The 27,772-nt window shown below is 33.0% G+C and overlaps 1 protein-coding gene across 26 annotated transcripts in view; it reads left to right on the top strand.

Moving 5' to 3' along the window:
• Positions 1-203: 203 nt before the first annotated feature.
• The window catches only part of LOC134539282 (cyclic AMP-responsive element-binding protein 1), a 39,458-nt gene continuing 11,889 nt past the window's right edge, over positions 204-27,772 (top strand). Inside the window, exons 1-6 of one of the 26 annotated variants that reach the window (XM_063381119.1) lie at positions 204-332; positions 1,447-1,567; positions 15,197-15,349; positions 16,865-16,997; positions 19,541-19,633; positions 27,607-27,687. In XM_063381119.1, the coding sequence (XP_063237189.1) occupies positions 205-332; positions 1,447-1,567; positions 15,197-15,349; positions 16,865-16,997; positions 19,541-19,633; positions 27,607-27,687 (709 nt within the window). In that variant the 5' untranslated portion in view covers position 204. The other 25 variants (XM_063381109.1, XM_063381120.1, XM_063381122.1 and 22 more) reach the window with 25 other exon arrangements.

Here is a 27,772-nt window from a genome sequence, read left to right on the forward strand (position 1 = left end):
GGTGGTAATTGCTTAGACAGTAGATTAATGTAAGAAAGAATTTTTCCCATGCCATTGTTTTGTTTTTCGTTGAGAAAATGTTACAAGTGCTGATATAAATTATCATAAACTTATTAGATGGTAAATACAAGATTATATCTGACAAAATCACACCATGAGTAATTTCCAGAAATGACGTCATAATGACGTCACACGTTGCTGTGGATGCAAGTAAACTCTGAGAGCAACGGGCTACAGAGGGTCGCTCGTAGAAGCTGCCGTGAAATGCTGTTCAGCGGAAACAGTAACTACTTATCTTCAGAGAATCGACTTCTGACATCAAAATTTAAATCGTAAGCATAACAAACAAATATTCTGTTGTCAAATTGTTTACGGTTTTCTGGAAATATTTTAAACTGACGTTTTGTTGGAAATATACCGTGAAACAGATTGAAACGACAGTTTACCACAGTAATCCAAATTCGATATTTTAAAGTTTATTTGTTTTTTTCCTAATAATACATTTGAAACAATGTGATTTTATCCATGAACATTTCATATTTAGCGCCACTAACAAATAAAATAGTTCCAGAATTAAAACGTTCATGCTGTTACTTGAAATAAATACGCACGTATTTGCCGCTATTGGTAGCACTTGCAGGAGCGTAGCACCAGTTTAACGTCACGTTATGGAGCTGTCGTTTCGATAAATAACGTTTTTACTTCATTGCCAGAATGGACTGACTCACGTTCAGCGTGACAAGGCCGAGATACGAGTAACCAATGAGTTCCTCGCGGGAGCGCAATGATACATAGCCGTGTTGGTCGCGACGCTTCCCCCACTCTGCCACCCTGTGACGAAGCCCAGGAATTTTGACGTGGCTACTACGTACTTGCCCGTTTGCCCACTCCGATTGCAGCAAACTTGGTGACGAGGAATACGTAACTGGTAAGTGCTCAGCTGAAGAATAATAACATCCCAGCATGCGGTAATGTTTGTCGGATGATTCGAGTGCGATTTGGTGCAGGAATTACATAGATAAGACCCTAAAAATGCTGAGCATCGTTTTAAGACTCGTTCACGAAAAGGTAGATAATATGGCGTCTGTAGGAATGATTGTATGTGTAAATTTAGATTTAAGCCCGACCATTTTACCTGGTTGTGTGTTGGGGACCCGGTACATATGAATAGTTGCATCGTCGGAGCAGTTTTTCGACTTCCGTTCCCGCCTGGTTTCAAGCAGGGGAAGCAAGTTTGTTATCTGTTGTAGACAATGTGCACGTCATTATGTAATATCATCTGATTTAAATCTGTAAATTTTCCACGGATAAACAGCGCGCTCGTAACTTGGGGCGTTGTGCTTGTGTTTTGTTTCCGCCCGCTGTGGCGATTGTGTTCTAATACGTGTTCAGTTAATTTATAGTTCGTGGAGATAATGTGCGGTTTTGTGGTTTGTGATATTCTAGGGCGTATCGTCCCGAGGAGATGGACAGTATGGTAGAGGAGAATGGAACGACAGGCAGCTCTGGAGGTGATCCACTAGCCCCCTCTCCAGGGGACAACTCCTCGTCGGTGGTTGTCACTTCGGTACAGAACAATTCCTCTCAGCACCATCATCTGGTAGCTGCTACCAGTATCGTGCATCTCACGCTCCCAACACATGTCACTAACAACAGTACCATGCCGCAGGTACAGGGGTACCTGTAAACCCCATTTACATCTTACGATTGCTTCGTGTGACCTATTCCCTATGACAGTAGTATACATACTCGTGTTGTCGTCCAGTAATGCTTAGATGACCATTCAGTTTTTTATTTTTACGAGATGTGCAAAGCTTTTTGTGCCAATTTCCTATGTTGTAGATAAACATAGAATATTTAAATTTTAAAAGCCTATTACAAGTTATGAGTAGGTACCTATGATTTTTAATTTATTTACAATTCCTAGATGTGTTGATTCACCCTTCTATCAAATTTTCTTTACCTTTTCTGTTATTTGTTTTGCATGTAATGCCTGAAATAGGGTAAGCAAACATAGTTAATGTAAATAAACAATGATAACATAACCTAAAATGTCAAACAAACATGGGCAACCTAACCTTACCAAGTAAATAAACATTGACTTTGCAGTCTTAACGTAAGTAAATACACAAGTTAATTTATTACTCATTGCAGAATCAGGCTAAACCTGTATTATTCACCCAAATTGGATTAAAAACTGTAAGACCATTTGATTTGTTAACTTCTATCTCAAGACACAATTGTTTTTAAAAAACTTAATTGAGTCATTACAATAAGATAAGCATCATAGTAACATCCAAAATCTAAAATTTATGTATATAGCACAGTAAATTTTGTTTTGAACTTTTTCGGTATTAAAATATTCTTGTAAGTATGATTGGTTTAGCTGTGCATATCTAATTCAGTAGCTTATTATATAATGATGTAGATGTCACTGCATCATTTCAAAACAGTGTGGCAGAAGAAATTAACAAATGCCTGTTTGTTATCATGTAGGAATAATCTGTATCATTCCTTAAAGTCTGAATTTTAATCAAGAATAGCATTCCATAACTTATTTTCTGATATAGCCTAAATTAAATATTATGTATACCTAACATCTTAGGGAATATGTGGCTCTGCTTAACTAGAATTTTTGATTTGCATATTAATTTGTAGGGCTTTTTTAAGTTAAAATTGTGGCTAAATATTCTTCTTATAAATGTTACAATTTATGTATAGAAAATTATTTATTTTTATTTAAAAAAAGATCAAATAACTGCCTTTGTTATGATCTGTTCAAGAACACAAACATTTACCTATTAACATTAATAGTAAAAATAAATATTTATGCCTGGCCAAATTATTGGTGAAAAAGTAATAGATTAATAATTTAGGCTATTAAATTGTTTGAGTTACATCCATAGTAGGTATATCTGTTGAGTAGTTGCTACAGGTAAAAAAAAACTTATTAACAACTAAAGTGAAAGATTAGGTCGGCTATATTAAATAATTATTTACAATGTAATATGTATTATTAACGTAGTGGGTGTAACCTGAACAACCTTTCATTATAGTGATTATACACTCATCTTTTTTCCCAGAAGACGCTACTCTGCAGAATTGTTGCCTACGTGAACAAACATATATCTCTGTGCTACCTTCTCAGTGTGTAGACTACTGTGTTTAACTATTTATACCAAAAGATCATAATGCAAAACTTAAATATTGGGCCTTAATATTAAAATTTAACCTACCAACTTATCTGTGTACTGCACACAAGCATGGTGATTGATTGTGCTATTTTAAATATTCCCTCGTTAATTTACTTACTCAGGTATAGAACAGCAGGTGTTTGTTCATGTGGAAATATGTTATATTAGTGGTACTTACAGTATAAACAAAAAGGTGAATAATTTTGTATTTAGATTGAATGCTTTATATACGGCTTGGAAACTTATCTAGCTAAATAATTATACCGTAATATAGGCTGACGCAAGTAGTTATCCCTGTTAATGTTGTACATACTCACTGAGATAAATACTTATAAATTAGTTTTAACAACATACAGTACTAATTTTGTGTTAATAATAACTTTAATATGCTGTATGTTTTTTTAAATTTGTGAATCTGAAGTTTGATTTAAAAAGTAACTATTTAAAAAAAGTAATACTTATGAGTGTTGCTCTTTAAATTATTTATAGACATGCACATTTACAATTACACATTGAAAATATTGTCTAAACACACGCTGGAAAAATATTTCTAGTTTATTTTTTAAGTCACTTGAGTAATATTTTATTTTTCACTAGCTTGACTCAAAGGTAATGCAAACCACTGCACATTTCATGTAAACAATACAACATGGCAACTGAAAACTGTTTAAGGGCTTGCCTACCTGTGTGCAGAAAAAAACATGATTTGAAAATTGCTCTAGATATAAAGACAGGTTGAACAAAGCGGTGTGTAGAGGGAGGAAAGATCATGGGTGGAAGATTCAGAGAGAGTGGAGAAGAACGGAAAGAGGAAGGCAATATTCCTGGTGAGGACGGGGAGGGAGTGGAATAGGATTGAGGGAAAGATACTGGATGTGAGAAGAGGAAAGGACACAAGGAAAAGGCTTCAGAAATAAGGGCGAGTAAGGGGGGGGGGGGGGGAGTGAATCCTTGCCATCGGGCAGAAGCCCAATTGCAAGTGTAACTAACAATCAACAAATCCAACCAATCGTCAACAATGTTTTGAATTATTTTTAATGTAGCTAACCTAACGTAGTCAACAATTCTCATGATGTAACTTAAGAGGGCGATAAAGGGCTTAATTTAGAGCTGTTTTAGTGGTCAATGCGACGGCAAGTAGAGGTCAAACCAGTTAATTCAGATGAATGAGATTTTTACACATCACTGAGGAAAGGTATAATGACTGATCCCAGTTGTAATAATGCGGTTAATGTTGTTATTAATAAGCAAAATTAAATAGTAAAAAGGTTTATATTAGCGCAAATTTGACAACTTGCAGAAAATAAAGTAATCGGAACAACAAAAAAGTAAAAACTGAACGATTTACATGTAACATTCTTTTATAGTATATGATTTTTGGAAATAATTATCTTCATACAATTGCGAATTACTTGCACACGCGTAAGTCACTGCACATTCATGTTTGAGCTAAAAATTTGCCACTTCACTGTTTGGAGATAGGACACTTTTATTCCATCCCTTCAGCAAGACCCGAGCGCTGTAGATAATCCTCGCCATTAGAGTGGTCAGGTTCCGGTTGTTATCTGCGGCTTGTTGACGAATGTGTGGAAGGGGTGTAGAGGAAGGTCAGGTTTTCGATAACACCTGTCTTGTTTGGTTACTCTGCATTTCTCTTGTCATTGCATTCGCGTCCACCTCATTTACATTAGTCTTAGAGTATTCTTTGCACATATATATTTTATAGTACCGTTTATGTACAAATATTTAACTGGATTGTGGATATACAATTAATAATTTTTAGTTGCTTTTAGGTTACTTGGCATACATCTTATTTTCAACCAAATAATAATAGTTGTATAAAAATTAAATTAACTAAATATACCGTGGGATATTACTTTGCAAGGCATTTATTGGGGGATAAGTTTTACAGATTTTTGCAGTTCCAACACTATAAGCACAGCACAAAAAATGAATAATTATACAAAACTGTAAAGCTGATTTGTAAACAAAATACATAAGTTACAATAGTTTACCTCGCGGTTACATACAAATTGATAATATACATACAAATATTACAATTTTCAAAGCTATCATGTCGTTTCATTATGTAGCATATAAAAGTATTTCTTGTTTGTATCCCATTTAACACTAAAGTGTATTTTATATATAATGTATCACATATGTAACACATGTATATTTTATGAATAGTAGTTACTGAAGTAAAAAGGTTTTTCCTTTATTACAAAATAAAATACACAATATAAACTATTCATGACGTAATTTCTTCTTGCTTTTAGCATTCTCAGATGTAGTTTCTGCAATTGGTGTACTTTCTTCATTCTTTGTGCTTTCCTTTAACCTTAAATAAAGGTAAAAAACACATGTTTTTATTAATAACACTGCCTGAAGCTATACACTGAAAACGACCCATGAATACTATAAATAATTTGTGTACATACTTATTTTTCTCTCTCCAATTTGCTAAATTTTTACCTCTATTCCGTTTTCTTCGCACAGACAAATGCAATTTACCACGAGCATTACCTTTTACAAAACGTGCGTTTGTTTTCGCCATTTATAAATGAACATCCATTCATATATCCCGAGCTAACACAGTGACAGCAAGGAAAACTAAATCAGACTGCCTCGCAGTGCCACCCCACCCCTTTCGGTCCTTATCGTGGGACTGAGAAGTGTCGCCTATCGCGAGGGACTCAGAGCAATATCGGTCTAACGCACAATATCAGGCGCACATGTTACGCTTCAAGCAGCTGGAATTTCTAGTAGCTATTTATCCCACTCTTAAGTTCTCCAAATCATATGCACACACAGACTCACACGGGAAAGCGAAAAAAATGGCAGCAGCCACGTCAATGCACATGCGTTATGATGTAATGGGTGATTTCTCAGGAACCAGTCAGAAATCAAAAATGCTGTTTTCAGGCTAAATACAGCAAAATGTCTAGTGTTTGAAAAAAGTATTTTCGGAATTTTGTTATTACTTAATGTGAAAGCAGCGCTGTAAGAATTTACCCAAGGGCCTTGCATTACAACTGTATCTCCATTTCTTCGCCATATAATGTTATGGTGATATCTCAAATCTCACAGTTGTCCTATGGTCGACGAGAAGACTGCACGCCAGTCCACAGCCTTGCGCTTAGAGGAGATACCGCGCTAGAAGCACCACTGAGTGTTGGTCCTATCATCCTTCCTCACAAACACAAGTACACCCCTGACTGCCTGGTCCTTTAAGCATTTAAGCCTACCCGGGCGCACATACGGTGCGCAGAGCTACAGGAAAAACAACGCGATTTCGAAACTACTAAAGATATCCGAGTGGGGTCTGCTCACGAAAAGCATTTAAGAGTTCGCTGGGGGCCGAAAAGTACTTTTGATTTCGGATTAAGTTTTGAAACTGTATTTTTAGAAGAGTTAAAATGGCTAAAATGTGTGTTTTCAGAGTAATTTTCAGGTGTAAAACAACCGGTACAGATTCTTGAAAGCACTTGAGGGCCTTGCATTACACCTGTATATTCATTTCTCCGGCATATCATGTTACGGTCACCGCTCAAATTTCACAGTTATCCTGTGACGACGAGAAGACTGCGTGTCAGTTCAGAGTCTTGTGCTTAGAGGCTATACCACGCTGGAAATATCAGCGAGCGTCACACTTATCATCCCGCCTCACTAACACAGATACACCCCTGACGAGGCGGGCCCCTTAACTGACTAGCGCTTGCAGGGTGGCCAGAAAGAACCATATACACAAGCTCTCATATGTTAAATTTCATTCAAAACACAAGTAAATGTGTAGAATTGTGACTTGTGGGAAATAAGTTCAATAATAACCAAGTGAAAGGTTAAGCTAGGTTAGCTTAAGCTACATCAATTATATGCAAAGTCTTTATTAAATTTATTTTGGCATTTTACCTAGAAGCCATGATTTAACTCATGAAGCAAAACAGAACTTAGTTTTTCATCTTTAGCAAAAAAAAAAAAATGCCAGTAATTTTCCATAGTAGGTGTTCCGAAATATTAAATAAAAATAAAATTCTGAGTAGGCCTATGTTATATTTGAGTTCCCTTCACATTTAATTCTGTAAAATATTGTGATAATACAAATAGTTTACCAAAGCTTTACCATTTTTAACAGTTTGGATTATGTTAGCTACATTTAAGATAAAGTAAATTGATGAGAGAGTTTGGCATTAAAATGCTATCTTTCTGTAAGCCATAGCCAATTTCTTCCTCAATATCCCTGTATTCTGTTCATTTTATGTTTCCGTCTCAAATGACCTCGTAGTTGTTGAAACGTAAAATCCACATCTGTTCAGTTATGTGCACAGGTGTTGAATTATGATGGGTGATAAGTGTTTATTTTGTACATGTAGCATGGAGGCAGTGAACTAATACAAATTATACTTGGCACTATAGCTAATATTAAGCCTAGATTTTAATTTTTATATGACTCAAAAACAAACCAAGTTTTAGTACTGTGTTTTATTACATGTCCATTGAATTGGTATTATATCTATCGAGATGCTAACTTTGGCCAATTTTTCTACAAAAATATTTTATACAGTTTTTTTGTAAGCACTGTCTAATGTGCAGCATATAGTGTGGTTAAGTTCAAGAAATAATTATATGGGAAACAGAAGCAAGCATTTATTGTCTTGTGACAATGGTGACATCATTAGTATTACCTGCAGTGCTAAAGGTACGTTTACAATGGACACTTTTGTCATTACATTAATATTGTGTGCGTAAGAAAAGTATCGGACAGTGTTTAGACCAAAAATACACTCTGATGTATAATATATATGTTTACGAGAAGCATTTAAGATTACACTGAGGGCATTGGGTAGTTCTGTTCCAGTTATTTTGTGTAAACATTGTTTTTAGAAGAGAAAAAAGTCTAAAACACATCTTTTTAAATTAACCTTTAGGCATAAAACACCTGGTAAAGATTCTTGAAAGCAATCCAGGGACTTGCATTACACCTTCATCTTCAATTCTCTGCCATATAATGTAATGGTAACCACTCATAACTCGTAGTTGTCCTAGGCACGACGAGAAGACTGCGCGCCAGTCCACAGCCTAGCGCTAGAGGAGACACTGCACTAGAAGCACCAGCGAGTGTCGCAGTTAATCATCCTGCCTCGCTAGCACAAATACACGCCTGACTAGGCGGGCTCCTTAAGGCTCTGATTTACATATTTATAAGGTTTTTACATTTTAATTCTGTTATTTTTTACCGAGGACAATTTCTACAGATGTTCCACTTCGAGCTTCAAAAATTGTATGGAATCTCTTTAAAAGAATACCTCTCAGTGCAACATTTGCACATTAAGAACATATAAAACCTAATATACTTACAAGCTGAGACTAGTATTTTTAAAATCCTAGATGCAGTGTGTGATCCTTGTAAACTTTATTCTGTGCGCAATTGATAATGGAAATTTATTCGGGGAACGGTTCGCAAATAACTCTAACTATTGGAGGTACTGGGACAACACAAAGCATAAATGCCTGGGTAAGAATTCGAACCCAGTATTGCTGCGAACACTTCTACTTTAGTGACACGGTTGTTTTCATATAAAGTATAACATTTTATATTCTGGAGCAAATTTTGAATACACATAATTTATACACATTATGTACAATTTTAAAAATCTTGGTAAATATATCAATTAATAAAAAATTGTTTGACTTACTAATTCCATCGAGGTCGCTTACTAGAAGACTGATTTTCCGCAGCTGGGTAATACGTACATAATTGTTACATTGGTTTTGCAATACTGCTAGTATGAACATATATTTTTGTACTTAACTGTACCTCCACTCAACCAGTGGTTTTGTTTGTAATTTTTACTGTCAGCTTTAACCATCCAAAATTTATTTTGTATTTCAATTTTGGCCATAGTTGCAATTTGTTATTTTTTTTACTTTAATAATTTTTTTTGTAGATTGTCATTTGTGGTAGTGTGTTCAGGATAAAGTGGTTTGCAATATGCTGGTTAAATGTGTCATGATTAGATGTGTTAAATTTTATTATCAGAGATAAAGTAGTGATGCATTAGAGTTAAAATAGCATCAATAGATAATAATGCGGCATACCAGTAGAATTATTTTCTTTATGTGTTTTGCATGTGGAATGTTACATATTGAATGTTTTTTTCTGTTAGCAAATTATATACCTAAATAAAATCAAAGGCTAAGAAAAGTTGTATGTCAGTCTGTACAGAATGAAATAACTCAAAAACTGTGTATACTATTGCATTGAAAGTCAAACAAGTTTTAGATCCTAACCCCATGAATAATTAAAAATCTTTATTTTATTGTGATACTTCAAAAGCTCTGAAAAAAACTTAAAATTTATTTCTGTGAAGCATTACAACATGGAATTTTGACTAGGATGTGCAAAAGGAAAAAAAAAGTTTATGTTCTAAGAATTCCAATGATACCTACAAACTACCCATTTCAGTTCAGAAGATTACAACTTTCGTTAATTCATTATTTTAATGACATTGAATCAAACCCAAGGGCAGACAGTTTTCTACTGTAGGTATAGAATACAGTAAAAGTTGTTTGTCGTGGTCAGATATTAGTACTGTTTTCTCGTGTGAAATCACTAAATTGTTTGTACTTGTTCCTTGATGTAGAACAGAAATGCAGTTTATAGGGTAGGCTTTAATGTAAATTTAACTCGAGTATTGTTTCTAAACAATGACTGTTGCATATTTTGATCTATATAACCCATGTGAAAATTTCTGTTCATGCAAAGTTGTGGGCACAGCTAGTAAAAAGCAAAAACAAACATAAAATAAGTAGTATTTTTAATAATGCTATTAGCCGAGAGCATGGGCACAAATATGTAGGATTTCCAGGGGGGGCCCGTGAATTCTGTGGTTTAAGAATTTTGCGCTAGAGGTCAACCGAAACAAGTCTTCTCTGGATGATAAGCTCGTATGTTATACACTTTATTTTTACGTAAGTGATATTAACAATAAAGCAGAGCAACATATGTTTTAGTAATTATTAATTAATGACTATAAGAAGTGATCTCTCAAACATGTTTGAATAATTTGCTAACCTAAATACATAAAATATCCATAAAAATCTATAAAAATAATATACGTGAATATAATGCAAATAGATAACACCCCACCCATACATTACCATTTTCCAAAAGTGTTTATTCTAATTTCAGATCTTGAAGCAAAATCTTTAGCTAATTCATGTAAACTAAGTTCATCCAAACGACTTTTGTGAACATGACACACAGTCACAGAGTTGAGACGGGTTTGAGTCATAGTACTTAACCATGACTCCTCTGTCTGTATCTCATGAACCGTGATAGTTAGACACAACAAATACTAAAAACATAGTAAAATAAATATTTAAGGGGGCTCCCATGCAACCAACGTGTTTTTTTTGTTCGTTTTTGCTCGATATTGAAAACGGCAACAGGTAGACGCTTGAAATATTCACAGAATATTTAGTTATATATTCACTTTAAAAATAAATGATTAAATTAAAATAAAACCAATATTTAAGGGGGGCTCCCATACAACAAACGTGAAAACAGAATAAAATTTCACAAATGATGTATTTCTGTTACCGCTATAACAAGAAATACTAAAACAGAATAAAATAAATATTTAAGTGGGGCTCCCATACAACAGACATTATTTTTTTTTGCCTATTTTTTTTAAGATAATGGTACGGAACCCTTCGTGCGCGAGTTCGACTCGCACTTTGTCGGGTTTTTTATGCCACATCACATAATTACTGCGATTCAAATGCTGTTCGTGAAATTGTTTGTTCACAGATTTTGATGCGCCCTAAAAACCCAAAGCGCCAAAGCTAATAAATGGATCAACATCAAATGAACGATCGAATCACATTAAAACCCTTAAAGACTATTTTATTTAGTAAAGGCATCAACCAGGTAAACAAAAAAAAAACTTAATGACACAAATGAAAAATCTCAGAGATATAACTATAAAATTTATCCTACAGGTAATTGAACCACATACATTCCTCGGCTTATATTTAGTATAATCAGTATTTTGGCAGTGAATTATTTAGTTAAAATATGCCGCTGGATTAGTTATTAAAGAGACGCGTTTGCATCCTTATTAACTTAAATACGGATGTGTAACGTTTAAATACTTCTTTCTCGCTCTTACTTCTGTTTACTCGTGCAGTGTTGCAGTTATCAAATAACAAATGTTATAAAGTGATTATCGCCCAATGTGAAAATTATCGTTTGATAATAAAAGGGGAGTGATTTTAAATTCCATATTGACTAGGAAAAAATTTATTCCCTGTATATTCACATGTAACGTACAGAGCAGCTAGCCTTACAGAATGGAGATGAGCTAAAAAATTCCAGAAAATGGTATATAAGTTTCAGTTCGTAAATAAACTAAATTCTGCTATAATTACTGTTAAAGTATTAAGTTGTTTATTTACTGGAAAAAATAATGTTACATAATCACTTAAATAAAATATATTACCTAAATAATAGTTACTACTTATAAAACAATCAAGCTTACCAGGTGAGAATCAGATTCTGTTTTCCGTTTCTTCCGCGTCACGAACTTATCCATGTTCATATTTGCCAAGAAAGCAGAAGACTGGCGCACACGAGAGCAAAACCACTTTGAAAACAGACTACCTGAAACCTATAATACTGTCGTTTCAGAGGACAAGGTAGTGTGGGTATCAATGGGGAGGAAATGCTAACGGAACCCTACCCTAGCTTCGTCCTTTGGAATGAACGGTTTCTAGGAATTAAGGGTTTCAAAGTTCTCACTGGAAAACTCCATACCATGGCTTTCACAGAAGGGGTAAGGGAAAATAACTACGGAACTCGAAGGTAGGAATGTAAAGCATGTCAAAGTGTCTGTCGTTGTAAATAATAATCTGATATATATATGTTGTGTACACCATTACCTTTAAAATCACGAAATGGGCCCCCCCAAGGAGGGACCCATTAATTCCAGGGCCCCCCTGGTCCCCCCGGGATCTACGCCCATGGCCGAGAGTATGACAATTTTCTGGTGATAGTTATCCTGTAGTATTGACCAGAAGCATACAAAGAATTCATTATTTGCGTTCAAAGGAGGGAGGTGGGGCTTTTAGAACCACCGCTCTTTTCTTTAAAAATCTTTCCATTTGTAGGTGAACTCATAGATTTTTTTTTAGAAATTTTTTTTTTTCAGTTTGGGGGGGGGGGGGGGATATATCCACCCAGAGGTTGTGTACAAAAAAGGACGAGGGGTAAAGAGAAGGTAGAGAACTACCCCCTCCTCGAATTCCCCTCCCCCAAAAAAAAAAAACTATTTCCCACCAACCAATAATAAGGATTTTAAAGCAAACAGCAGGCAAAGTGGGTCTAATCCCCCTTCCCTTTTCCGCAAATAAAATTTTGCATACACTCTTGTAAACCCCCCCTTTTCCCTACATAATTTCCTTTCCGTGCTTACACCCAGGGTATTGATCTCTGAAGTTCTTTAGACTGTACATGTTTGACTGGAATACATACACTCATACTTATATGGTTTGCATATTTAATTTGTTTGAGCATCGTAATGTGGTCAGGAATTTTTTATTTTGTTGTGAAGTTTTCCCCGTAACACCGAAGTTGCATGAGAACTGTGATGCTATTACTGCATGTTCGTTCGTCAGCTTGAGACCTCATGAGTCATATTTCAATTATTACCACTGTCAAATGTATTTTAATTTTGGTTCATAAATGTGACTTTTTGTTTATACATTATCACACTGTAAAACTACTGTATGTATTCGTTTTATTCCAGAAAATATGCTATTTAGGTTCTTATTTTTGATTGACACATTTATGCTTCATAAATAAAAAATTATTTGTTATGTTTTAGAAATGAAGGGAAATAAATGTTATTTATGAGTGTATCTACATAGAGTTTGAAGTCTTATTACAAATTGTGGGTGGGTGATAAAAATTTATGCAAGTCCCTTGTGTAGAACTACCGTGGTGTTACGTTTTGTTAGTCATGATGTGGATTGTGCTGAAAAGGTTTAATGATTGTCAGGCATAAATTACACTAGATAAGGTTTTTCTTCTTCTGGTGATTATACATTTTTGATTTAATGATGCAATTAAGTGAAGAATAAAGCATTATATTATAAGTAATAGTAATCAACAATTCTGATTATGTACAAATAACCATATCCAAAATTCTTTTTTTATAAAAGCTACAGAACAATTATTTTTATTTACAATTGTTTTCGTGAAGCATTTATGTTACAATTATGATTTTGGCATCTTCTGTTCAAACCCTAGTAACATAACATTACCACAGTTTTTTTTACTAGGGGTGGGTGTAGTCAATTTTCGAACAGACACTATTTATATTAAAAATTATAATCAAACAATTTATAAATCAATACTGCAGTATGGTAGTTAACACTTTTTCAACATAGTTAACAATTTTTCAGTTACTGTAATTTCTTTTTCAACTATTGACAAACTGTGTGTTAAAAGATTTGTAGAATGATACAAAATCATTACTAAAAATGGAAGATACATACTAATTATTGAGTAATATTTCACTGGATATTTTTGTATTTCTTAAATTCTTCAAACAGATCAATTCTCTGAATCTTACAGTGACTTTAGACTTATTATGACAAAACATATTCCTTGTTTCCAATGTCCAACCATTGTGATTTTCATAAATTGTGGTCACTAACCGTTTCATTTGTTGGTTTCTCAGAAGTTCACCATTCTTTCAAAGGCATCCAGAAATACTAAGCTCTGTTTCTATGTCATTTTCAAGGAAAACACTTGATAATATTTCAGGTGCCAGTTTTGTTTTCCTTGAAATCTCCAGGAATCTCTTTATTTTACAGCACAATATTTAACATTAATTTTTTCATTGATAGCATTCATAATGGTATAAGTATGTGATGGGCAGAGAACCTCAACAGCAGCCGTAAGCAGAGCTGAAATGGCTCCTTGCATCCCCTTATGACACTGGTGTAGCACAAGTGCTGGCAAAATGCTGCCTGAAATATATTGCAAAGAACTGAAAAATAATTATTATTTTATAAATTATACTCCAAAAATAAAAACATTACAGAGAAAATCACACCAGTCTCATTTTTTTTTTTAATGTGTCTCTCTTAGTAAGATTTACTGCAACACAATATGAGAAAATCTCTATAAACACCTGCCAAAAACTAAATTTATGTCCATCCCACAGCTTGTATTAAGATGTAATGTTATATTTATGGAATTTTAACTTAGGGCAATGTTCAAATTGGCAGGTTTTGTAGAGAAAATGGTCACTTGACCCAATTTTGTATAAATAACAATATCATTTCATAAGTTTATTTTTTGTATTTGGATTTAACAAAACACACATCATTACAAACAGAATTTAAAATTTGCAATGTTGATTTTAACGTAAATGATTAAAGTTGTGTTAATAACTTATTTTGAATTTATAAATATATAAGTATTTCAATTAAAATATAAATTGCAATAGGCTGTGATACTCGGCTGAAATATTTTTTAATATTTGCTTACGTTTAAACCAATAGTCGTAAAAAAATTTATTTTGGTAGTATAGTTTGTTTGTAGCATTTGATATAAACTCTAAAACTATTTTAAAAATTTTTAATGTTAAATTTAATGCGGAAGCTGAGATCCTATGGATTGCAAAACAAGTGAATTATGAATACACCTGAATCTAATCCTACCAATACACGAATTATGAAAATAAGATTTGACTGCGTTGAACATTGCCTGAGTGTTCGGGGACTGTAGGATCAAAGTCAGTTGCGAACTAAGTAGTTTAGTCATAGTGTCAAAAGGCACTTGTACTTAAAAAAAAATGTAAATTTTGAAAGTTGGAATTTTTTTGGTAGTTTTCTGATTTTTTTTTTTTAACACTTTTTCAGAATGACATGTTTGTTATAATTTTTTCATTTTATTTTATAATTTATTCATGTCCAGTTTAAATGTACAGGTGCAGTCCGTCATACAAGCCAATCAGCAGTCTGTGATCCAGACACCTGCAAACATCCAGCCAGTCCAGATTCAGAAGGGAAATGTTATTCTAGTAAGCAAACCAGCTAACTCTGTCATCCAGACCACGCAAGGGAGCTTACAAACGTTACAGGTGATTATAAACTGTCTTGATTTATTTTTGCAGTTGAAAATTTTAACTTTTTTTTTTTGTTTGTTCTGTGCATGTGCGGGAGATAATCGTTAATTTTTTTTTTAAACACACTCATGTATAACGTAATTGTTAATGCAGGTAAAAATAGCACAATACATTTGGTACACTTTTTATTTGCCTACCTGAGCAATATGCATTCACGCAAATATATTTTCTTCCATTTTATACATTGTTTTGGACATTGGAACTACCGCATATTCTCAGTACAGTAATCACACACATTGTGTTGCATGAATAAATGCATTCAGGGAATGTTTTAAATTTTAACTGTTTCAGTAAAATGTGTGAACATACATTTACAGTATGTGTACTTGGAGGTACTTAAAATTTGAAGACACATATGTATTTACTTACATGGTGGCTAGTATTTTTGCTTGTTTTGGTACTTTATTATTACTTCATTTACTTTGGCTCAAGTTAAATACAAATACTTTGACCCTTAAAAATGAAAAAGTTGCATAATCAATGCTCAGTCAGTTACGCTTGTAGTTCATTCTTAATTTTGTACCCTTAGATCTGTTAGATTTAGAAGTATGCAATGTTTCCTAAAACCAAACTTATCCCTTATACATCCCTTAGAGCCAGAATCTCGCAAAGTGGTAAAATAATAATGTATAATTTTTTTTATTATTCTTACCAGATAATTTACGTCTTACTTAATTGGTTTCGGATATAATATTTTTTGAAAATAAATGAAAACTTACCCTCTTTTCACCCCCTTAAAAGACTAGTTCCGATAAATGAGAAAAATGCAATACATAACGTCACATCCAAGTTCTTGTTTTTTAGTTTATAATTTCAAGTTCTAACAGCATCTGAAGGGTTCATTTTTTATTTTTAAAATCATACTTATCCCTTTTACTCCCTTAGAGGTTGTTTTGGAAAGTGGTAAAATTGTGTTTGGTAGTATTCGTTTGTTTATTATTGGTACCCACTGTATTTTCTTATGCTTGATTAGAATTGTATATGCATTTATTTATCTTAACCAAATTTAGCCCTTTTAACCCCTTAGGCGTTGTCTTTCACGAAATGGTGAAATTGTGGTTTGGTAGTTGTATGTTTATTGATCCCCAGTATATTTTCTTATGTTTGATTAGATTCTGAGAATTAATTATCTTATTTACCTCTTCTTCGCTCCATTTGGGGTGGAATGCCAGTTTTTAAGCCATTAAGGGAAAAAAATTAATCAAATATGTGAAGTAGTTTTCAGTTTATGCTGGAACAAACAAAACAAACCAGCAAAAATTTTAAAAATAATATAATATAAATAGCCTTTTCCAATCAAGTTTTCATTGTTTCATCCAATAAACAGACTTTTTACCTCAAACAGTTTTGTTACTAGGATAGATAATAATATAATGAACTTGCATATATGAGTTCATTTTTCATTTAGTGTAGTAAAGTGGCTACACATTTTAGAGGAAGTTTGCTTGTAAAGTTTGTGTTGCATATTAGGTTGTGGACGGTGGCAGTGATGATAGTTTGTCAAATGAAGATGATGCGACCAAGAAACGAAGGGATATTTTGACAAGAAGGCCGTCTTACAGAAAAATTTTGAATGATTTAGGTGGAGGTGCTGAAATAGCAGGTAGGTGCTAGAACGAGAGTTTTCTTACTGTGTGTAGAATTTTTCTTGTAAAGTTTTATTTTATTGAAATAGCTTTTTAAAAGGTCTGGAATACTATCTCCAAATTAAGTTCTCGATAACATTTTACCTCCAGTTATCATTTAGGGACTGCACGTACTTACTATGTTTTTGTAGATTGGCCTTCTAGTGCTTCCTTTTTTGAAAATGAGACATAAGTACTTTGCAGTGTGGTTATATAGTTTTGCAGTTGAAAGTGATTGTGTTACTCTTACTTGTATTATAAGAGAAAAAAAATAAGCATACATGATGATGTCATATTACATAAAAATATCATTAGTAATTTGTCATTTTGTTAAAATAGCTGAGATTTCTACATTTATAATGCAAAAAAAAAAAGATCTAGGATTGGCAAAAATGTTTATTGCAAATTTCTTTGGAATATTTGTTACGAGTCTTATTATCTAGTAATATCAACATTTACCGTGTTTTCTCGCATAATAGTCGCACATTTTATTCTAAAATCAAGTTTGAAAAGTAGGGGTGTGACGATTATGTGGAAAAATTTTTTTTTTGTTAGATAAAGTTATTCATAAAAACAAAACCCATTCATGGAAAGTACGTTTATTTAAAAAATGGAACTATAAAAGAGCACGCCAAACAATTTGAATTAATAAGTCATACAACAAAAACATTTATTCAACTTTAAATAGAAAAACATCTGTGATCCAAATGCAAGCCAAACGAATGCGTAACTACCGTAGTACACAACACGAAAGAGTGCGGGCTATCAAATGTAGTTAACTCAGCACCAGATAGAGAGCGCGCGTTGTATGCAATCGGCGAGATATCGATATTCAGCTACGTGCGCGCGCTCTATACGGAAAGCAACATAACCAAACATTAATGATTGCAACGAGCGCTGGCTACAGTTTTGTACGGTATACACCGCGGCGACGCTGACGAACGGATGAAAGTTATAATGTTTAAAAAGTCTTTAAAAGAAAATTTACACGTCAGAAAACTTCGTATTTCCGTTAATTAAAGAAGTAAGTGGTAATGTCCAAATATATATTAGATTTATATTTTAAAATACATTGTTTTATACGGATAAAATACCCACACAAAGCGCTCTGAATCAAATAGCGGGACCAAAAACATTATATAACGTTTACGAGAGAGGTTTTTTTTAATCCAAATTTTGACTCCCTAAAATATGGCTGCGACGATTACGCACGTGCGACCATTATGCAATAAAAGACGGTACTGGTTTTAATTTTTTTTTTTAAACAGTTTTAACGTTTTAAGTTATTACTGTTTTTATGTAACTTATTACATTAATGTTTATTTATTATAAATAACGACAATGAGGGGTTTTGTTTTTTGTTCAATCTTTTCTGTGGATAGTGTTCTTAGTTTTGGATTTTTTTTTTGTTGATTTGTAATTCAAGAAATGTAATGAGTTTCTGTAAAGTAAACAAACTAAATTTTTTTGTTATTCTTAGTCCTGGCATGAATTTTTACACACAGAACTTAGTGTATATGTTCAACAGGACCAGATGAAAATTTAATATCAAACCTGTCCAAACAACCTCTTAGTTGATTTTCATATTGTTTATGCTAAAGTTTCAAGTTTCTTTCACAAACTTAAAATTTTATTTTATTGCATATTAATCACAACAAACTCTTAATTATTTTTTTTATGGAACTGCCAATCGCCTAAATATTTCAAATTTGTTTTTTAGAAAATTTCAATATTAACATGAAAAGCGACAGATTAATGGAAAAATCTGAATACTAATACATTTCTGCTGAAGCAAATTTTTTGTGCTAAAACATAATTTTTGTATGCGGTGATGGTAATCATGCATTATTGGGTCAGTTTTAGTAAATATTATGAATAATATGACTTCCTGCATTAGAAGTCATTGTATATTTGAGATTGTCTCTTCTAAGACTGTCTATATGAGAATGTATTAAATTTACTAAGCATAAACTAAAAAAATGTTTATAAAAACACCTAAACTAAGATTTACATAATGTGAATCCTGTACATAAATTAACTGAACTTTTTTTAAATTAAGATTTCATTTCAATAAATAATGATGTATAAACCACAGGAATACTGAAAAATTAACTGAATTGTTTGTGGAGTTTGTTTTTTCATTTTTATTTTCAAAATTTTAAGCTAATAATATGTTATCAACATCACCTGGTAGTGTTGGTAAATATTTGTAACTACCGAGGGAGTTTTAAAACACTGTGGTTTCAAGGTACTTTACATCCTGTTAGGCAGAAATTACCAAGTCACTCAATATGTATAGTATTTGGAGGTAGTAATACAGACCTCAAATTTAACTTAGGTTTTGTGTGTTAACATTTTATTCTGTTAATGCTTTTAATTTTTAGCATGATTTCTTTCTGTAACTATATATTTAATTTTACAATTTCTTGATTTGATTCCTGGTTCATAGCATGGAGGGAGAAATTAATTCAGCCCATGCAAATACATAGTCAAGAAATGTAAAGTAGCCATATTTTTGCAGTGGGTCGAGTCGAAACCTCCTCTGATTGCGATACTAATGAGGATAGCGAGCTGTCGTCTCATTCGATTCCTTCTCAGTACCAGACACACACAGGTTGGTTCAAACATTGCTTGTCCGGTTAGCGTAAACATTTCTTCCCCCCACTTGTATATTCCCCTTGTCGATAACCTTTGTTGCAATAATGGAAAAAAACTTCTCTTTACTCTTGTAAATTTGCTGTTTATAGTAAAGCTAGAAGTGAAGCACCAAAGCACACTTATTCCAGTAAGATTGTGCTCTAGTGTGTGTTGTCCGCATGCATAGACCATAAAGATTTAGAACATTTTCAGTTGTAAAGTTTTAGTTAAGTTTAATGCAATACATACATGTATAGTTAAAGTTTTTTTGTGATTTTGGTGTTTCACTTGAAAGTGAAGCTTTTGGTGGATTGCATTATCGTTTGTTCATTTTAATAGTGGGTGACATTTTCTCCAGTTCTCAATCCAATCGTTCAGTTTGATAAACTTAGCTTTCAACCTGCTTGCTATGTGTTGTGGATGCAGGCTTACTATCGCAAACTTACATGGCAACGGGCTGTATTTATGTCTGAGGTAATGCATCTGTCTGTTTATTCAAAATTGTATCTTTAAACGGTAAGAAAAGAGTTTCTGTGTTAATGTCAAGAACAGGTCACAGCGAAGCTGTGTCTTGTTGTTGGAAACAAGTAAGAGATAGAAACTCGAACCATGCTTTATGTTGATAATGAACTACCAGTTCAGATATTTCATTGGCAAGGATGTGAAGTAAATGGTTGGTAAAGTGTGCAGTTTTATAGTTTAAGCTTACCGGGTATGTAATGTTTGTCCCTCCTGAGTTTCGTTGATATTCTGGTTTATTGCATGCTAGTTTTGACTTAATCACAGTGCTTTCTGGGTAAAGAAGAAAGAAAGGTTGCTGTCATGCTGTAAGTGATTGATGCTAATTTTTTTACCGTCCATAGTAGATTGAATTCACCCTTATTTTGCGATTTTAAACACGTGCACAGAAAGCCTGCATTCTGTACATAGTGCATGGAAGACGTTAATGTTCAGATGACGAGTGGAGTGCAACAAAGAAAAATAGGCAGTCCTTGTTTCTCTCAGTGATGTAAGCAGGTGTGCAGCTGCATCTGTTTTGTGATGTGTATTACTCTTGTTTGTTAGCGGTTATGTGTAGTGGAATTTTCGCTGATGTATGTATGAGCGGTGGAATTTAAATTATAAAAACGTAGAATATTATTGATAAAAATTTTTGGTTTGACAGAAACAAGCCACTTAAGGATATTATTATGGAAATGCATATCCTTAAATCATATCTTTCGACCAGAATGCATATGATTCTCTCATGGCTATGCTGACAAGCACACAGTTTTTCTCATTCTGTTGTAAAATGTCAAAATGATGTACAAAGTTTCATGTCACGTTTTGAGTAAATTGCAATAGAAAATTAAATAAGATTTATCAGTATTTAGGTAGAACTTAAGGAAAACTATTTGAAATAGCTTTAAGCAGTCATAATTTTTTTTTTTTGAAAAAGCTTGTAAACACTTAAAAAATTTAATTTTACAGTGCTGTAAAAAGTATAAAATACATTTATTAAAAAGTCATGTCCCAGAGAGATGTTTTCCCAGCTACATGTAACTGCAGGATTCCTACAGATGGGGATAATCTGTAAAACTGGTAAAACTGAGGGAGTTGAATAGGTGTCTTAAAAACCAGGAAAACACAGGGAAATCTTAAATATCTGTGTGACAAAACAGTATCAGTAATGTTTTCTTTCATAATATGTACCTTATTGTCTTATAACCAGTTTTTATTTTGTTGATAAATTTGTGTGCCATTAATAATCAGGGACTGTTTTTAAGTATCATTAATTTAATGTGAGGGATACAAGAAACACTGTATTAATTTTTAAGCATGGTCACGTGATTACAATTATTAATGTATTTTTTTAAAATCTTATTTAACATCTATATTAGTTTTTGTTTTTTTCAACTGGCAAAATTGGTTATTTAGTGTTGATGGAGAGTAAAAAGTGTATATTGTGCAGTAAAACATTTTATAGTCTATTCGGAATGTTATGTGTATTTGTTGAAAAATGTTTTAGTAATAATCTTGTCATCTTGTTAGATAATCTGTTCAGACGGGGGGAAATGTTAGCGTAGACAGGGAAAACTCAGTGTGTGGGAAACCGTGAACTGCTATGGTCCCGTCAATTTTGCCATAACAAAATTTTAAAACATGTGTAATTGATTTCCCCTGTAAAACAGTGCAGTATGTATTGAATATCTACAAAATAAGTTTAATTTTTTGTTTAAATAATTTTACTTTACGTCTGGGTTGTGTTGATTAGGAACAATCATAAATATCAGTGAAATTGTCTGGGTTTGCCAACTCCTCTTTTCAAAGTTCGATTGAATCAGTATCTTTTTAAGTTTCACACTAGTACGATGCTTTTTTTTTTGTTTAAACTTGCTCAAGTTGTCACACATTCTGTGACTTTCTTAAAGTTTGTCTGATGTAAACAAACAGCATTATTTTCCTCTTGAGAAGTTTAATGCCATGTTGTGTTTAAATTATGTACTCCAATCCAACAGCATCACTTGTGAGCAGATCTTATGTATGTGCTATATATATATACACACACACACATTTTTGACTCTGATCTCAATTGTATTGAGACATAAGGAAATTTTAGGTAAAGTAGTTACGCATCAAATTAAAAAAAAAATATTAGGAAAACATGAAGAGACAGAAAAAGGCAGCAGACTGGTACAAAATATTGTCAGAATGGCACCTTTGTACGAGGAAAAGTTTAGGAGAATGGTGTTAAAATCAACATTGGTTTTCAAGCATCAATTGGTTGGATTTATTGATTTTAAAACAAATATGTCATTGCTTACGAAAATGTGAGTGGAAAATCTGCTAATGTAGAAATGGGTGATTCTAACATGTTAACCTACATTTACAAATACATTTTTTCCCAGTTAAGAATTTTGTCCTGCTACGGCCCTTAAAAATCCCTTTAACGTGGTTTTACTACATTTAACTAACTGTACCCTGAATTGCTGTTGTTTTTCATGCATGGTTGATAAAGCATGTTAGCAGAGGCATACACAGGGGTGAAAAAGAAGGGGGGGGGGATATTATCCCCTTCCTCCAAAAATCGTCAAATATCTATTATTCTCACCAACAAAAGAAAAGAATTCGAAGGCAAAGTGGTTACAAATTTCCCTCCCAAGAGTCAAAAAATTTAATATTTTGTAATCTCCTGCATGTTCGAACTGTATATACTAAGTGGGCAGAAAATACCACTTATAAATATGTATAGCATCAATTAAGTTTTGCTAATATATTGCACTAGAAATTATTCTATTTTTTTTATTTCTAAGGAATCCATTTATTTTTCACTACACTAATAAAATTTGCTGTAGGTTACAATATATATGAAAGCACCTAATATAAGAGGAGGTTAGCTGTTCAGTAATAAAATTTATTATTATTATTATTAAAATGATATTTAATATCAGCAAACTAATTTGCACCCTCATATCAAAATCAAGGTATGAATGAGGTCCCTTGGTTTTTGCACATGGAAGCAGCGACTACTTACAAGTCATACAGCAAAATGAAGCTAAAACAACCCAGTTTTTCTTAAAAATGTTCAATATGTGCACCTTTAGTTATATGGCACACATCGAACCTTAAGTCCAATGCTTTCCACACGTCCGGAGTAAATGAAGCAAGAGCCTCTTCAATTCTGTGTCTCAACTCTGGCAGAACATTAGGTAGCTGTGGAATGTAGACACAATCTTTTATAGAGCCCCAAAGGAAAAAATTACATGATGTTATGTAAGGTGAACGTGGAGGCCAGCTAAAGAGAGCTCTGTCGTCTCGACCATTACGACCAATCCAACGGTCAGGGACTTCGACGTTCAACCACTCTTGTACAAAGAGATTCCAATGGGGGGCTCCATCCTGTTGCCTTGAAGTTAACATGTTCATCCTCTACTAATTGGGGAAAGAGCCATTCTTTCACGCTGCAAGCGAGAAAACAAAGCATATTCGCACATGCGCTTATCTAAAACTGTTTGAATTACTCTTTGTGACCTTGTACCAAAGCGCTACTACAACGCTTACAGTTGATACTATTAAATTTGATAACTGGGACATTCTTTCATGGGCATACTGTATAATAATACATATATGGGTGGCGGGATAGATGTAGGGAGAGAAATATTTGGCCTTCAGAGTGCTTATCACTCACCTTACTCTTGAGAAAAGTGATAAATTTTAGTAACAGTATGCCAGACATACTTGTAAAATAACTGTTAAATTTCTTAGCACTGTGGTAAGTAACCAGAAGTGTAAATGTGATGATACAACTCCAAAGTACATATGTAGCAACATATTAAGTATTAACATAACATGGTGTTAGGTAACACTATGAGATAATCTTTATACAACTGGCATTTTCTTATGTTCTTAACTAGGCATATTAGCCATTAATATAATTTGATTGATAGTGTGAGACTAACTAAAAATAGTTCTTAGTTTTATAAAGGATTTATAAAATGACGTGGAGGTGAAGAGATTTTGTTGGCAACATTAATTAAGGGTAAATTGTGCCTACGTATGTTACTAATGTGATGTTTACCTGCTTTACCTTATTTTAGTGCATGTTTAATATATGATTTAGCATAGAATAATACATTAACAAAGCAAAATGGCTAGTTTGACCATTATATATTGCAGGAAACCTTTTTATTAATTCATACAGTTTACAATAAAATTATTTGCTTTGTTTCGTGAAATAAAATTTATTTTATCATATTTAATCATCTTATAGATGTTAGATATGTATGGCTATTAATTTAAATTAATTAACATAGTCGTTCTCTGTATTCCTAATGCATTAAAAACTGTAATATAAAATAATGTCTTGGTTGTTACTTAACTATCTACAAAGGTTAACATGTAATATAATTAATCACATGAAGATTGAAGAGCCTAATATCAACACAGATTTTTAGCTGTTGCATAGGTATCAGGATGTAGCACATTACAGTTTGTTCATATAATTTTTCATATATTTTAAGGTTAAATGTCATCTAGTGTCCTTAAATCTAGATTGCAGGCTTTCCTTTAAGTTGAGCTTCTGAGCATGGATAATTTTTGATAAGTTAAATGCTACATGATTCATGGAAGTGTAGAAATACTGAAGATTTCGCACAAGAGAAGAACAAAGTTCCATAAAGAACCATTCATTGAAGAAAAACTTTTACGTAAGCAAAATGTCTGCTGTTCATGCTGAATGGGATATTATTTTTAAGTATTTAGTACTGATCACAGATAAACATGAGTTAAATTTGAGAAATGTGAACATAAAATATAAGCAGTTGACCAAGTGGTGAACTTTTGGTCAGTATAAAAGTTAAGTTACTCTGTCTGATGCTGTTTTTTTTACATTTAACCATGATTAAAGTATTTTGAAAGATATTAAGAAATAGGAATGATTTTTAAGGAATTATTATTTTTTCTTAATATCATTTAAGTTATTACCTAATTTAATACAGCTATGACTCATTTAATCTCCAAGCATACTTTAGTTTCATTATATTACAGTTTAAAATTTTTAGATGCATTAAACCTCTATAAAATGAATGCTTACTGACTGCATGTTTGAATCTTAGGACTTCCATGATTATCATTTTAGTATGAGCAATGAGAATATGAGAACTTACTGTTCACGGCAAAGTTATAATAAGCGTTAAAAACTTACTGTACTTAGTCTGATTTAGTAATATCATTCGTATAAACATATGGTTAGTTAGTGAGTTATATTATCAATAACAAAACTCTGTTTTTTTTAACTCTGAGCAAATGAAGGTTGATTGATTAAAATTACACCTTTTTGTATACTTTGAGAACAATCATTGTATCATAAAAAACTTTGTACTAGTAATTTATTTTTCACAATCCGCCTGTCTCTTAGAATTATTCAGCTCTTATTTACACTTGGAAGGTCTGCCTCCATAGTGTTTTAATCTTCGCAATTTTAGTGCATGTTGTAGTAAAAGACATGTAAAACACAGAGATAATGTATATTACAAAGTTTTAGGATCATACAGTTTTTCCATAATATAATCTTAAATACCTAAACAAGTACGTACATAAAACTAGCAATGCTTTTGCTGCTATCTTAATTAAAAATAGACAGTAGCAGTGTGTGTGCTGAAAGTAACAAATTGCTGAAGCTAACTTGTTGCTTAGTTTTTTCCAAGATAAAATAATATTTCTTGCTCTAGATTGATACTTTATTCTGTGTTCAAATCCACAAATTTGTAATTTTAATTTTGTAATGCATTAATGAATCACTTGTTTGCTCTCCCATAGATGCTCCTATTCGGCAAGTTATGAAAAATTAAATATATCTCGAGCATTTCTGAGTTAGAATCTTGTGCCATAAAAATAACACATTAATACAAACTCGTAATTGTTATCTTAATTTTATTCAAAATGAATGATTTAAATATTCTCAAATCCTAGTCCAGTGTTCATGCAAAATTCTATTTCCTACTGTTTTGTTGTTCGGCTAACAAATTCAATTTTTCAGAACTGGATTTCTTGGGCAAACAACTAGCTACTCTGGTCGGACCAGCAGTAAAGCTCTTCAATGTCACTGCCATATGTCATTGGGTTTGTGCATTTTTTTCTGCGTTGAATTGCTCTCTCTCTATAGATGTGTTTTTCTCAGGTTTTGTTCTCATGTAAACAAAAAAGGATTGTGCCCTGATTCTTACAAATTACCAGACATTTTAATGGAATAAAGTGAAAAACGTAAAACGTGGAACCGTCCCGACTGCAGTGAATTAAATAAGTAAGTGACTTGCATAAGTTGCTGTTGATCAATTGATGCGAGTGGCACTATTGTGTACCCCTTTATTCTGCAGTGAAGATGTAACAAACCAAGCAATGTTTTCTTAAAGCAAGACGTGGGAAAATAATTGTGGACTTGTCCGGAAGAAGAGGTAAAAGAAGATGTGCTGGAATGATTGGTTGAATGAACACTAAACACTGTAAATTAAGGAGTACTGAAAATATATTAAGTATCAACTCCTCCTGCTTACCCTTGCTACAACCCAGAATTTTATTTATGTTGTTTTATTTTAGTTTGATTTAAGAAAAAAATTTCTGTTCCATATAATTTTTTTTTATTTAGAAGTTCAAGTAATTTTAACTGCTTTCCGAAGTGTTCATGTGACATGAATCAACTAACCTTATTTACTAGCAAAATCCTAGCTATCACACAATACATACTTAGTTCTGCGAATCCAGTGTAGGTTTTTTTAATCATCTGTGTACTGTTTAGTGGCCTTGCCTAGTCTGCCAGATCTCGGACTGTACTTTGTCGATTTCTTAAAATCCGTTTTATTCTGCCTTCCTTGTAGTGGAACATTTGTGCCCAATTACTTTGTTTCCCTCTTGAATGCCAGACACTTCATGGGTTGTGATATTGTGAAGTGAAAACAATTTTGTGACCTGGTTGCCAATATGCTTGGGCCAGTGTCTGGTAAATCAGCTAGCTTTTAAAGATAACACTTACCTTAAAGGAATCCTGTTTTGTTTTATGAAGTGACAGTCAAAAGATAATTGTTTTAAACTATTATTTCTACCTTTTTTATTTTAATTGGATGATATATTTAGTTTATTTGCTAACTAAGCTGCATAATTTTTATGTATTATCATTTTATCAGCTAAAATTATTTCATAAACATGTGGATTATGCGAGAAAATATGTGCCTTTCAATATTACTAGTGGTCTTCGTGAAGTGTAGATTTTCAACTTATCAATGTAAATTGCTCAGTCATCAAATGTTAAAAAGTCAAATTTATTATTTATTTATAGGTTATCCTTTCATTTTAAAATTTTGCTCTTTTGAGTTAACAAATTTGGCCAATTTTGGTACTGCAGTCACAATCGTTTAAATGGCATTTCGAGAATGCAAAGTGTGTGCTGTGGTTTCATAAAACTGACTGTGTTTACAGAGCGAAGGAGATTTTTAACGAAGTTTGGAAGAGGAGATTTTATTCAGAGTTTGGAAGGTACACACCAACCAAAAATTACAGGTACAAGCTAGTTTAGTGTTAAGAAGATACACATTTGTAAGCGTTAGAAACCCAGTAGAAGGCTGAGATGGTTAGGTTGTTAAAA

The sequence above is a fragment of the Bacillus rossius genome, chromosome 15 (assembly GCF_032445375.1).
Source record: "Bacillus rossius redtenbacheri isolate Brsri chromosome 15, Brsri_v3, whole genome shotgun sequence".
Taxonomy (NCBI): domain Eukaryota; kingdom Metazoa; phylum Arthropoda; class Insecta; order Phasmatodea; family Bacillidae; genus Bacillus; species Bacillus rossius.